This window comes from Salminus brasiliensis, chromosome 15, assembly GCF_030463535.1.
Source record: "Salminus brasiliensis chromosome 15, fSalBra1.hap2, whole genome shotgun sequence".
NCBI classification, from domain to species: Eukaryota; Metazoa; Chordata; class Actinopteri; order Characiformes; family Bryconidae; genus Salminus; species Salminus brasiliensis.
The window spans coordinates 28,073,290-28,085,963 of NC_132892.1; the positions used below are offsets into that span (position 1 = coordinate 28,073,290).

At 40.2% G+C, this 12,674-nt stretch overlaps 2 protein-coding genes across 2 annotated transcripts; one reads left to right on the forward strand and one right to left on the reverse strand.

Annotated features, from left to right (window-relative positions):
- Positions 1–2,044: 2,044 nt before the first annotated feature.
- mzt1 (mitotic spindle organizing protein 1) lies at positions 2,045–5,515 on the reverse strand. Its single transcript, XM_072657382.1, has 3 exons — positions 5,211–5,515; positions 3,232–3,377; positions 2,045–2,459 (listed from the first exon to the last, which is right to left on the reverse strand). The coding sequence occupies exons 1-3, from the start codon at positions 5,260–5,262 to the stop codon at positions 2,430–2,432; spliced, it is 228 nt and encodes a 75-aa protein (XP_072513483.1). The 5' UTR covers positions 5,263–5,515; the 3' UTR covers positions 2,045–2,429.
- Positions 5,516–5,649: 134 nt separating this feature from the next.
- bora (bora aurora kinase A activator) lies at positions 5,650–12,438 on the forward strand. The gene is made up of 12 exons (XM_072657558.1): positions 5,650–5,681; positions 5,909–6,114; positions 6,253–6,359; positions 7,273–7,318; positions 7,415–7,490; positions 7,593–7,646; positions 7,755–7,811; positions 8,426–8,646; positions 9,786–9,939; positions 10,388–10,962; positions 11,913–12,053; positions 12,360–12,438. The coding sequence occupies exons 2-12, from the start codon at positions 5,962–5,964 to the stop codon at positions 12,411–12,413; spliced, it is 1,638 nt and encodes a 545-aa protein (XP_072513659.1). The 5' UTR covers positions 5,650–5,681; positions 5,909–5,961; the 3' UTR covers positions 12,414–12,438.
- The last annotated feature ends 236 nt before the right edge of the window (positions 12,439–12,674 follow it).

The window sequence follows — 12,674 nt, forward strand, 5'->3', positions numbered from 1 at the left end:
CACTGTGTGTATGACCTGACATGGTTGTTCCAGTCTTTTGTCCCTTAGAGGTGTATACCAAATTCAAGCCGCCTGTTTCAATACTGTCTTTAAAAAGCCTTTGAAAACGGTGCCTCGCCAACTCCCCTCGGGGGATCCCCGTTGCCATCTAACGGGCTGCTCCATTACTTTATTAGCTGAAGTGAAGTTCATTAGATGAGCCCTTGGAGGGGAGAGAGATCAACTGAGCTGAGGTGTTAATTTCAAATGAACTAAAGACAGTGATGGACTGGAAACCTGTGTGCACCAGTTAGCATGATCGAGCATGAACTTTATGTATCATTGCTGGGACAACCACGGGGTGCTCTGCTGGGGGGAAAAGAAAAACGCCTTTGTCAGCTCAAGCATAACTGTTGATCAGCACACTGTATGTTTTCGTTTAAGTTTGATGGTTTGTATACAAGCATGATCATGCTGACCAAGCTAGACAACCAGTAAGATCAATCTTGACGATCAAGCATGACTTGCGTCACCCAGCTTGTCGACAAGCATGACCAAGCTGGGCACTAGACCATTACATCTAGGCAGTCGGTTTTCTGCCATAAATGACAAAATTCAATGAGGAAAGGTCCCACCTGTATAATATTGCTTATTTCTGCAAGACCACCCCTGAAAAAGATGGTCTCGAGCTGGATGTTTCTGCAGAACAGACTAAGATCAAATGTCTGCCCTGGACAAAAGTAAGAGCCTACGTCCCACAGAAGACCTACGCTGAGACCAAGACCAATACCCTGAATTCTTAGTTGCTCCCTTTTGGCCTTTAGCCGGATTTTCCATGATTTGCCAACGCAGTTCTGTCCTTCTTGTTCTCCCAGACACCCACACCCGTAGCAGCCCACCGGGAATTAACCTAGTAAGAGAAAAGATATGAAGACTGGTAGAAGAACCGCTGAACCCAAAGTTAAACAGGTAGTGTTAGCAGTTTACTCCCAAATGTCACTTTTCCTTTGGAAAAGCCATTCCCCTTTGGTGCTGCAATGTAAAAATAAAAGCTGACCCACTTACACAAGTGTATTTTTACACTCTACTACTAGTAATCAAAAATCTCACTTCGTAAACAAGCTGATTTGTGTTTTTCCAAATGATCCCTTTTCTATAAAATAAGCATGTTTTTGTGTTAGCTCAATTAACCCTTATAAAGGGAAACACTAATGAGGGAGGAAGCGGAGTTCTTACTGAGTGCACTAGACCCTTTAAATAGCTGGCCTGGTAGAATTTGCCTCAAAGTGCTTCTTTTGTAAATGTTCAGAGCAAACTTCACAGGAAAAAAATAAAAAAAAATAAAAAATAAAAAAAAAATAATAATCACACACAACGCAGACCTCTGCTGGACAGAGCTGGTAAAACCTCTGACCACTCAAACTGCCCTCAAAAGAGGGACGAGCCTGGAGAAAGGTCATCAAAAATAACAGAACAATTCTCTCATTCCTCTTGTGGCAGTTGTGGAGGGGTCACATTGCATCCAGAATTAGTAAAATATATAAATTAGAAGCAATACTTTTTTTTGGTTATTCAAGACCAGTCTTGAGAACGCTGTAAAACCTAATAGCCTCTATTATGTGCATATGTCAACTTATGGGACAACGGGGACAAATGTAGAGACAAATGGTGGCAAGTCTGGGACAAAAGCTCTAATCGCAAATTACTTTGAGAGATTACAGACACACCAACAATCAAATTTCATACCACTGGAGAATATGGTTCCAGAAGCCTCTGTGCTTGGACCCCTAATAATTGCCACTACAGCAGTGGTTCTCAGTTCTGGTCCTAGACTACCACCATTTTCACCCTCCTCCTGTTTCCATATGTTAATTAGCTTATAGCTGTATGTAGTGTGGTGGAACTGAGAGAAAATCTAGGACCTGGGTCGAGAACCATTGCACAATCCCATGTTGCACTTTGTCTCCCCCTAGTGGACACTTGATGCCAGGACAAATACTTGCCATTTACTACATCTCATCAAAAGATAAGAGGCAGACAAATGAGAAGTACAATAACTTATACCTTTTTATTTTTAGGAAAAACAATTATATTTATGACAAGGGTCTTACTAAAAACTGATGCAAACAAAATACTGGATGTACACACAAATGGACCACAGACATTCCTCACGAAGCATCCTTAAGTGCACATGGGGAAAGCAATCACACTGCACTTTACAGTGAGGATGGTTGTCTAGATCGATGTGGAAAAAGCAAAATCCAAGGAAAGTCATCTTCTGCTCAACAGCACTCCATGTAGACGTCGAGGTGTGTGTAAAACAAGTAAAATACCTTCACTGGAGTTCATCATTTAAAATACACCAGTCTCTGGAAGACGTTCATCCCAAATAATCTTTCATTAGAAGAGGTTAGAAGTGGTGATAATACAGATCCAGAGGAAAAGACTGGTTATCCTTGACTTGTACTGTTTTCAGAAGCCTGGAACAGAAATCAAGACAGATAATAGGAAATGTTAGATCATTAATAAATTAGCATGTGCACTTACTTTTTTTTTTACAAAACTTAACATCACATATTTATTAAGCCACTATCTGTAACAGTACTAACAGTAGCATTAGGAACATACTGAATGTATACAATGAATAAGTTATTCTGCTGCACATTCAACTTGTATAATCTGTTAATAGAATGGGAAGCTTGGGAGCAGCTGTACATGAGCCTGTTGATGCTGAAGGTACCCTGACTGTATTATGGGACGTGGCATCTCGGTCACTGCTACTCCAGACTGGAACACTAGCCCTTCTTTAGTTGAGCTGCACGAGAGAGACAGCTCTCGCCAGAACTGTGTAATCTGAGTCATTGTTGTAAAAGTCCGTAATATTACTCTACCGCCTCAGCCCACATGCTTCTTTCAGTTTCAGTGACTGTTCCGTATCTCACAGCATGCCCTGATATACGTGGGTACAGTGTCTCCATAAGGAGAGATTTACAGCAGTATATTAGTTTATTAACCTCCACCAATGAGCAAAAAGAAAATAGCATAATGCAGTTTTAAAGTGAAGCTCTCACAGCAGTAGAGGCTGTTACTACAGCAGAGGGGAAAACTCACTGTTAATACTCTCGATTAACAAAGAAATGCTGAATAAGCAAGTGTCTACAAACTTTTGGACGCATAACACAAACACAAGACAACTAAGCCTATATATTCTTTCTGGAATTGATCAATTATAGAGAGAAAATGTCAGGTTACCTTAAGTGTGTCTGAGGCTCTGCGTAACTCCTTTATGACTGAGGAGAGGGCTTCTGGGTTGATGCCCTGTTCACACAGACGGACACATATGGACAATGACTCCATATCCAGTCCAGTGTTCAGCAGCCTTGAAATCTCCAGCAGAACTGAAAAACCGACAAAGGAAATCTTATTTTGAAAATCATTCTGAACAGTCAATCGGTCTTCTTAGATTTAACGTTCTAGCCATACTGAGGATTTCTGCAGTGAACTATGAGTTATGTGATTTAATGCGTTTATTTGATCAGTTTTTATAGAATTAGAAAGCTCTCGATCCCTTTTCTAACCCAAGCGGAGCAGTGTGGCTGATTTTGCTATGGTTAATGACATCACACATATACTATATTATATAATAGAAAATAGATGCAGTATTATTGACTGAAAAAGTGACTTGATAAACCATGCTGGGCAAAAACATTAGATAAAGGTCTTGAACAGTAATGAAAATTGTCTGTCGTCGGTATGTTTGTTTTTGCCAGTAAAATTACACAACATTAAAATAACAGATCTAAAAACTTAGAATGTGTTCAGTAACGTTAATAATATGTTGGTTTTAGGAACACAGAAGAATCAGTAATAATTATTGATAAGTAGGTCAGAATAACAAAGTTTGGGTGCTGATCTTCTCTGTCTGTGAACTCCAGACACTATGGGTTCATTCAGTTCTACCAGCAGCTCGCCAGATCTGGGGTGCTGGATAGTAACTAGAACTCCTTGAGGAAAGTTTTTGAAACTCTTATATAAGTATAATGTACCTATAATGTAATGTATCTAAGTATAATGTATTGATTACTTATCCTAATGTTAATGGTTTGTTGCCCAATGTCTATTTAGTGTGTATTTTAGTGTGAAGAAGGTGTTCAGAATATGGCAGAGCAAAATATCCATCCAGTAGAGCTGGGCAATATGATGATACTTTATCGTACCGTAATACATTTTGTCATCATGGTACACAATATGTTTTTCTAAGCATATGGAGGATATTGTTAGATCTTAAAGAACACTAATCAACTGTCAAGTCATCAAGTCATCACCAACAGTGTAATTAGACTGATTTAATTAGATGAAGAGCAGCAGACGTTGAATAATCACTGTACTCAGTCTGGTAGAGCATCTGAATAGTAGTTTTTAAGAGTCTGTCGCCACTGATGTATTGAGTCTGTGATTACATGTATCATGAAAATGTCTTTTAATAACGTGATATAGTATTTTTCTTTACCATAATGCCTAGCCCTACTTTTCAGCATCACAATGTGTGTAATATGCAATATTCACATTGCAGAAAGTGCAATGTCAAAGTAGATCAAGCTCTTCAATCTTTTTTTTAGCTGCTTGCTTAATAGAAAATGAAAATCTATTGCTATAAATCATTTCAATCAATCAATCACTTATTGATTTATTTATTGCCACAAATCATTTAGATCAATCTTAGATACACAGAGCTCACCCCCCACCCCTAATACCATGCCATGATGCTTAAGGAAAACCCAGCACACATAGCAAGCAAGCCCCCCCAGAGATGTCTGAAGACTTTTGGACAGTCCTGTAACTAGCTAACTAGCTCCATTTCTAATAGCACTTAGCCAGCTAGCTAATACAGCTAGATAGCTAACGCAAGCTGCGGATTTCAGACTTAGCCAACACCAGGCATCGTGTCTGGGAAGAGGCAAAGCACAATTTCTCAGCAGCTGAATAAAAACAATAGCAATGAAACTCCACATTCAATTCCACTACAGTTAGCTAGTTAGCTAGCAAGCTAGCGGCTAACGTTAGCATTAGCGCCATAGATCTGCCCTTACCGCAGCCCTGGTAGGCAGGTAGCTGGTGCTAGCTCGCTAACTAGCTAGCTAGCCGCTATTCTTCTACAGAGTGCAAATCTTTACACTTATACACATCTAATAACACCAGCTCGAATCAAAAGAGCAGCTCGGTTTCCTCACCATCCATCGTTTCCCGCACGGCGTTCATGTTCGTACTCGCAGCGCTGGCCATGATGAGCTAGCTAGTGCTTGCTAACTAGCTAGCTAGCTAATTAGCTAACTAGCTAACAACCCAACGGCAACAACAGACACTGTATTTATTCGCTGTTTCTCGTTATATTCGGGCTTTCGCTCACCCGTGCTACTCAGTAGTCTTTTAAATATATCTGTATGATACTAATTCGCCCAAATGGAGAACTTTAAAGAGGCTTTACACGGCAAAATCAGCCTTGTTGTGGTCTTTCACTGTAGCCGTAGCGACCCCGTTTGGGCACAGTTGAGCAAGAGGACGCGACGTCACACACCGGGCGTGCATCTGATTGGTCGAGTGGCGAATCTCTCGCTTATGATTGGCTAACGCCGGTCGAGCGAAAATTAAATCAAGCGTTTGAACCACATCGGAGCCACAAGCGAGGTCGCTGGGGTATGTGTGTGAGTATCGAGCCAGTTTCTTACCAATACGCCTTAAACCCGTTCGTTAATGCAGCATTTTACACCTCGGGTGTGTTATCCGTAGCTGGAGAGTGAGTGTGAGTAGCCTGCTCATCATCGCGGATGAATGGTGCTTAGGTTGTAAAGCCTTGGCAGGAACCTTAGTGTATCCAGTCCCTCACTGGCTTGTTTGGTTCTCCTTGCTCTTCCTGCCCTGCCTTGTTTAGGCCTGAGGAGTCCCTCTGCAGCCTGTTAGGTGGAGAACATTCAACCACAGAGGATGGGAGATGTAGTTGAGCTTCAGATAACTCCTGAAACTCCAGGAAGGCCCTCCATCCGCAATCCATTCGAGAGTCCTACAGACTACCACCATCTGCATGAACCTCTTGTCCCCAGCCCATCTGTGTTCAAGTGTGCCAAGGCCTCGTCAGCTGTGAGTAACGAGATTGCTTCCCTTCTGGGCCGTCGTTTCTGGTTGTGTGGTTCTGTAGATCCCATTGATCAAGTTTTAGAGCCTGGGGGGGTTTTTTCTGGTTGACCTGGTGACCTAGCAAAGGAATTTGTATTTCAGACACCAGCCAAGTTCAAATGGTCCATTGATGAACTGGCAAACCTTCTCCCAGTGCACATAGACCCAGAGGACATTCGCCGACAAGCATTATATCTAAGCCAGACCAGGTAAGACCTGCTGTGAGAAGATTACAGCTGGAGGATGTGTTTATGTGGTGCTCTGCACACTTTTTTTTTATTTATTTATTTATTTATTGGTACTGACAAAGAATGGATGTGAATCTTTAGTGAAATTAATTTTCATTTAGACAGATCTGTAGATGCCTCATAGCTTTTTGATGTTCTTGAGTTGGTTTCATGTTTTTTAGCATCTAATTTTGCATTGAAGAGTCTAAAATGTTGCCTAATAAACAGCAAGCCTGTTTCAGTAGATACTTGGCTAATAGAAAGTACTTAAATGTGCTGATGTTTCATGTTTTCTTGTAGTCCTCTCAAGTTTGATCTAAAACCTAAATTAATGAAAATAATAATCAGGCCAAAGATCTGCCAATTTAAGAGTAAAAAAAGTGAATCTGTTTGTTTAAAAATCTGATTGGTGAATCGGATAATGAAGTGCGGTGTTACAAGGCTCAATACCAATCAGCACGGTGTCTGAACATTAAAAATGCTGATTGCCTGAACTTCATTGACCTTGATTGAGTCTAATCTTGGGTTGAATTGCAGTGTTGGTGGCAAGTCCCCATTAGACGTTGTTTATTTTTAGTTTTTCTTTTAGAATCAGATTTAATTTGGTGTTAATAATATTGATATTTATTGGAATTTAATTTTCTTTTTTATTCAGCAACTTTATTATTTTTTGCTTGTTTTTTTTTCATACTAAATCACCTTAACTTTTTTTTTTTTTTTTAAATATATATAATAACTTTTTTATTTTAATTTTTTAAATCAAGTAAAGTATTAAAAGTTAGTTTTTAATTGCTTGACTAATTGTAACACTGGGAAAAGTTCTGACCCTTACAACTCTGTGCAACTGTAGTTCTAAAAGTGTCTAATTTTTATTATATTGTTTTCTTTCCTCAAGGACGGACACTGACATTGAGGAAAAGCGCCAAAATGCTATAGAACTGGTAAGATCTCCTTCTCTCTGATCTATTATATCTGTAAAACTTTCCCATGATTTCATGTGAAATGTGGCGTCTGATTAATTGTATTTTTTACCACAGTTTTTCACTAAAGGTGCTATAGTTCCTTCACCATGGGCGCCACCAGCAAGCAAACCATCCGTGCAGCCTCACTTAAGTAAGTCATGCTGCTGCAGTCGTTGGAATGTGTTACTACTTAAACTAATAAGTGAAATGATCAGAAGGCATTTTTAAATGTATTGTATCCATATTATTTCAGGTTCTTTATCTCCAGTTATCATGGAGGAACCCCAATCAGCAAAGAAAATCAATGGTTTGTGTCACACATCTGTTCCATAGTGAATTAGTAGCTTGTTTTGCTATTGCCATATATTTCACACATCTGAATAATCCCTGTTTTTGCCTATTGTTTGGATTTCAGCAACTTGTCAGACAATCCTGTCTTTACCTGTGGACTTTGATCTTGAAAAAGTTTTAGGTAACTGGATTTGTCCTTATCCCCCCCCCCCCATTATGCATTGTTGAAAATATATATAAGTATATTGACTTGTCTTTCAGTATCCCTGAAAAAATGTTTTTGAGTTTGAGCTTAAAAATTTTTTAATTTTATATTTTACCGAAGCCATTTATTTTAGCCTTTGGTGAAATTATTGTGAAATTACTTTTCATGCCTTTGCTGTAGTATTTTGTTTAGTTTTGTTTTTTTTATGTTAAAAACAATTTTGCTTTTTGTGAATATTTATTAATAAATGGTCCAAAATTACTATATTTATTATTATTATTATTATTATTATTAAATAACAATAACAACAACAACAACAATAATAATAATAATGTGTGTTAGCTTAGGGCAAACATTAACTTGTGGCTAGTGTGTTTAAGCGGGACACTATAAAATGCAGCTTTTGTCATTTCTAGTGTTTAAACTGAACTTAAACTACGCTTGGAGCTTTTATTTATTTGTACTATATCAAAAAATAAATATATTCCAATTCTGAGTTTTGTGAATTATTACCCCTTATAAGCTACCATTACAGAGATACTAAGTGATGCTGTGGCAGCACTGTCATGCTTATCTCATGGTCCATCTAGGTGATTACTACAAGACAGAGGAGATTTCGGAGCAGGTGCAGGAGAGCCTTAGTTCATCCTCTCTGAGGCGGAAGTTGTTTCTGGACGGCCACGGCAGCGGCTCTGAGTCATCCACACCCCCCAGCCCGGACAGAGAGGCCCACGATGGCGGCAGAGAGATGATGTCCTCAGTTATTGTCTCGCCCCCGAAGTGTGGAATCACAACCGCTACTCCTTCCTCTGTGAGTGCTGGAAATATTTACATTTTTCACTAATTTGGTCAGGAGCTACGCAGCGAATTGCAGTTGTCGGACAAAAAATACCTTGTATCTCCAATTTTACTAAAGGAGGGGAAAACCAGAGGTACGAGGTCTTTGCATGACAGTAATGATATATAGCCAACAAGCAGTAGAATATTAAACCCACCAATTAGGATCATTATGTATAAAAAGCTGCTTCAAAGGGTTCTATGAGTGAAGAACCACTTTCAGTTCCATGAAGAACCATGTTTGTGATGGAGACGTGTGACTTCACATGAAGAGAAAGTACTTTAGACCTTTAAGAGGTTTTTACACCCACATCATCTCTATTACCAACATGTTTTTTTCATGGAACCCAAAGTGGTGGTTCTTTGGCAACATTCAAAGAACCCTTTGAAGTACCTTTTTATTTTAAAAGTATTTTCAAGATTTCCTAACAACTGCACTCTGACGGTAAAGTTTGAGGCAATTAAGTCAAAGTCAACTTTATTGTCAAAACGGCAGTATGTTCAGGACATACACAGGATTGAAATTGCGTTACTCTCAGACGCATGGTGCAAAAATAAACATCAACATTTTAAATAAACATGAAAACATGAAATAACACTAAGCATAAAAAAATGGTATGGTAATGGTAATTTGTGGGAATGTAAGAGCATAAAATGTTTGTACAAATAAATAGAGGTCCCTGACATTGACATCAGAAGTAAAGTGGCATATGTAGCACTGTACTTTATAACGTTTATATATAGATATACTTATATATAGTAAGTGATCTGCAGCAGATAAACAATCTGGGTATGGTTTGTGCAAATATGAACAGTAGTGCAAATTGTAGCTTATAGACTTAAGGTGTCCAGTTTCTCAGTGATGATTGTTGGCCATCAGCTTTCTTTAATTGCTAGCTGCATTTAGGTCTAATATTAACATGAAAACTGAAAATAAATAAATTAATAAATATAAAAAACTTTATTGAATTGCTTGAGATTTGGACATTAATTTATTATTGTAATATTAGTTGTATTGTATTTGAGTCTTATCTTTAAGGCTATGTCTCTTTGCAAGTAGGAACCTTCTCCTACATCTTTGGTTAGTGTATTGTTTACTTCTCTTTTTCACAGGGCCAGTTCTCATCCAGCCCTATCCAGGACCGGAATCGGGCATACAGTCTGGGCAGCATCGCAAGTCCTATGTTTCCAGAAAGGTCTTCTCCGGTGTTTCAGTCGCCTACTCTGTCCCCTATAACCCTTCCGCATTCCCTCACTCCTCTATCAGGTGAATATCCAGCTGTTGTCCTATGTTTGATTATTTTTATAATCACGGTGATCCCCAGTCCAGTCCTTTGGACACCCAGATTGTCCATATTTCATTCTGTCCTGGCTCCCAACACAGCTGTAGCTAAGAATCTTGAAAATGAAAGTGGTCATTATATTAAAAAATTGAAGTAGGTATTATGCCTATTCATGGTGTCTGACATGTTCATAAGTTAATGTTATATCAGCATATGTTTTAATTTCAGACCTACTACAAACAATTGGCAAATTATTAATATTTTAAACAGAACTATAAAGATCCTAGGACAGAACCCTGGTGCACCCCAATAATTGTAGGTCTAGCGGTCTAGTGATATCGGTGCCCTTTCCTTCACTCTATCCTCATTGAAAGGATTTATTTAATCTAAAGACTGGGACTTTCTCTTTCTACCTCCCCCCAACCCCCCAAGGTGAGAGGAAACGGCTGTCCTTCCTGACCCCTGATGTTCTACCATCAGGTGGCCGAAGCATGGCTCTGAACCGCTGTGGTGAAAGCCCCTATGTGGAAGGCTGCTCTCCAATCCGAAGCTGCTCCCCTCTCCACCCCCGTTCTAGGAACAGGGGCTGTGCCTGGGGCTCACCTGCCCACATCTCCCCAATTCTCCCAGACCTCCAGGACAAGGAGAACATCCACCCAATTGAACCGTTACCCACCATGGACCTGGACGCTTGCTCCCCTGTGCCACAGCGTGAGGGCCTCCGGCCTAGTCCCAGCAATAGCCCAGCCTCCATGCCCGACTTGGAGCAGATGGAGCAAGAAGAGCCTGTGGAGAACAATCTCAGTGGTGTACGGCTGAGGAAAGGACATGAGGAAGCTGAAGAGGAGGTCGAGGAAGCCTGTCGCTGGACTCCAGAGGGGGATACAGCATCACCAGTGCGGTTGACCAGCTCTCGGACGGGCAGCGTGTCCAATGTGGAAAGCACGCGGATGTTCGTCTCTCTGCTGGCCGAGGGGAGCATTACACCATACGACGTTAGCATGCAGGTTGGTATGCGTACGGTCAGATGACTTCGGTTGTTAAACGTGAATTCTCAGTTAGCACTTTTTCCCCCCACAGTTATCCAAGGAATGCTGAAATATACAGAGCTGCTTTCCTGGATATTAAGGAATAATGTGCTAAAACATTGAATAGCTAGCAAACAAACGGCCACCAGTTAGCATTATGCTAAAGAGGTCATGCCAGCTGAGGGTAGCTTACTTTCATGCATTAGCATGTTTTTACTCACGCTCTTCTATGCTAATGTATGGTGACTAGCTTTAATGCACTGTTAGCCACAATGCTGTCTGATGGCTGCTAGCTTAACTTCATTGTTAGCCACAGTTAGCATGGACTGACCAGTCAGTCTGGTATTTATGTATAACTTTATGGTTAATATGATGCCTTCATGCACCTTTAGCCACAGTAGCATGTTAACTTGCTAGCTTGTGGCTAACTTTGCATGAATGCTATTAATCAAATTAGCATGTTTAGTCAGTTAGGTCTTTATGCTAGCTTATGGTTAATGGCTTTCATGCACTGTTGGCCACAGTACTATCTGATGGCTGCTAGCTAGCATCATCGTTATGTCCTCTTTTGTCACTTTCACTTGAAGGCCTGGTTTTATCGGGCTAATTGGGCTGTGGATGGCGGTCAATAAACCTAAGAAATTCTGACCTAGCATGCTAATGACCAATGAGCTTGTTGGCAACAGTTAGCATACTGCTAATCAAGTAATTAAGGGTGATTCATGGTTTTCGTTCGTCATTAGGTACTATAGCTATTGGCTATAATTAGGAACTTTTGAATAATCTTTTAATTAATTAATTTATTTTTAAATGTGAGATTCTAACCGACTTCAGCTAATGTCTTCAGGCCGGTCAGGGTCTAGGCCTATTGCGTATCTAGACCGGTTCACTGGCTTGCGTCTGATCCGTCCCTCGTGTTCTGTGTCCAGGTGGACAGCGGTTATAACACGTACTCTACGTGCACTACCAGTCTAATGGACGGCATCAGTTCAGACAGCCAGAGCAAGGAGCTGCAGGACACACACACGGCCGAGGAGGGGCCCAGTTACAGTAAACACACTAAGGCAAAGGTAACGAGCACATGCATGCACGGTTTCACAATGGACACTACTCTAGACCCATTCACTTTCACATGTTCCTTTATTTCATTAAATGTTTGGGCTTGGGGTGGGGGGGATTGTTTTTTTTTTTTTTTTTTTTGGTGGGGGGGGAGGTGGTTCTCACCTGTTGATAGATTAAGCTAGCACCATTTATATTCACAGCGATGGCACACATGAATTAATTTAGTAATACCTAATATGGTCACTGTATACAGCAGAATGGAAGGACAGTAGGCACCAAATTTCACACACCAAAACCTCACTGTTGTCTTTCAGTTGGTCCCCACTGAACACGACGGACGGATCAGGGACTTCTCCTCGGTTCTCTAACCTCCCAAAGCTCAGAAGAACAGAAATCTTTACACTGTGATTGTTTTTTTTATAGATATATATATTTGTGTACATGCAGGTCTCATGCTGTTGAATGAAATAGTGAAGTTGGCGTTGTTGGCACAGGTGCGTTTTTGTTTTTTTTAAATTCCCTCCGTACCAAAAGTTGTGCTAATGTGAAATTCTGGCTTCAAAGATGTGATGAAATTAATATCGGAAACTGCGAAAACTTGACGTTAAACCTTGAGGTATGCTAACTTC

Excerpts from the sequence above, each read along its gene's own strand:
- bora (XM_072657558.1), top strand. The coding sequence starts at position 5,962 with ATGGGAGATGTAGTTGAGCTTCAGATAACTCCTGAAACTCCAGGAAGG. Across the intron at positions 7,812-8,425 it reads TGATCTTGAAAAAGTTTTAG|GTGATTACTACAAGACAGAG; the intron begins GTAACTGGATTT and ends TGGTCCATCTAG. Across the intron at positions 10,963-11,912 it reads CATACGACGTTAGCATGCAG|GTGGACAGCGGTTATAACAC; the intron begins GTTGGTATGCGT and ends TTCTGTGTCCAG.
- mzt1 (XM_072657382.1), bottom strand. The coding sequence starts at position 5,262 with ATGGCCAGCGCTGCGAGTACGAACATGAACGCCGTGCGGGAAACGATG. Across the intron at positions 3,378-5,210 it reads CGTGCGGGAAACGATGGATG|TTCTGCTGGAGATTTCAAGG; the intron begins GTGAGGAAACCG and ends TCGGTTTTTCAG. Across the intron at positions 2,460-3,231 it reads GAGCCTCAGACACACTTAAG|GCTTCTGAAAACAGTACAAG; the intron begins GTAACCTGACAT and ends TTTCTGTTCCAG.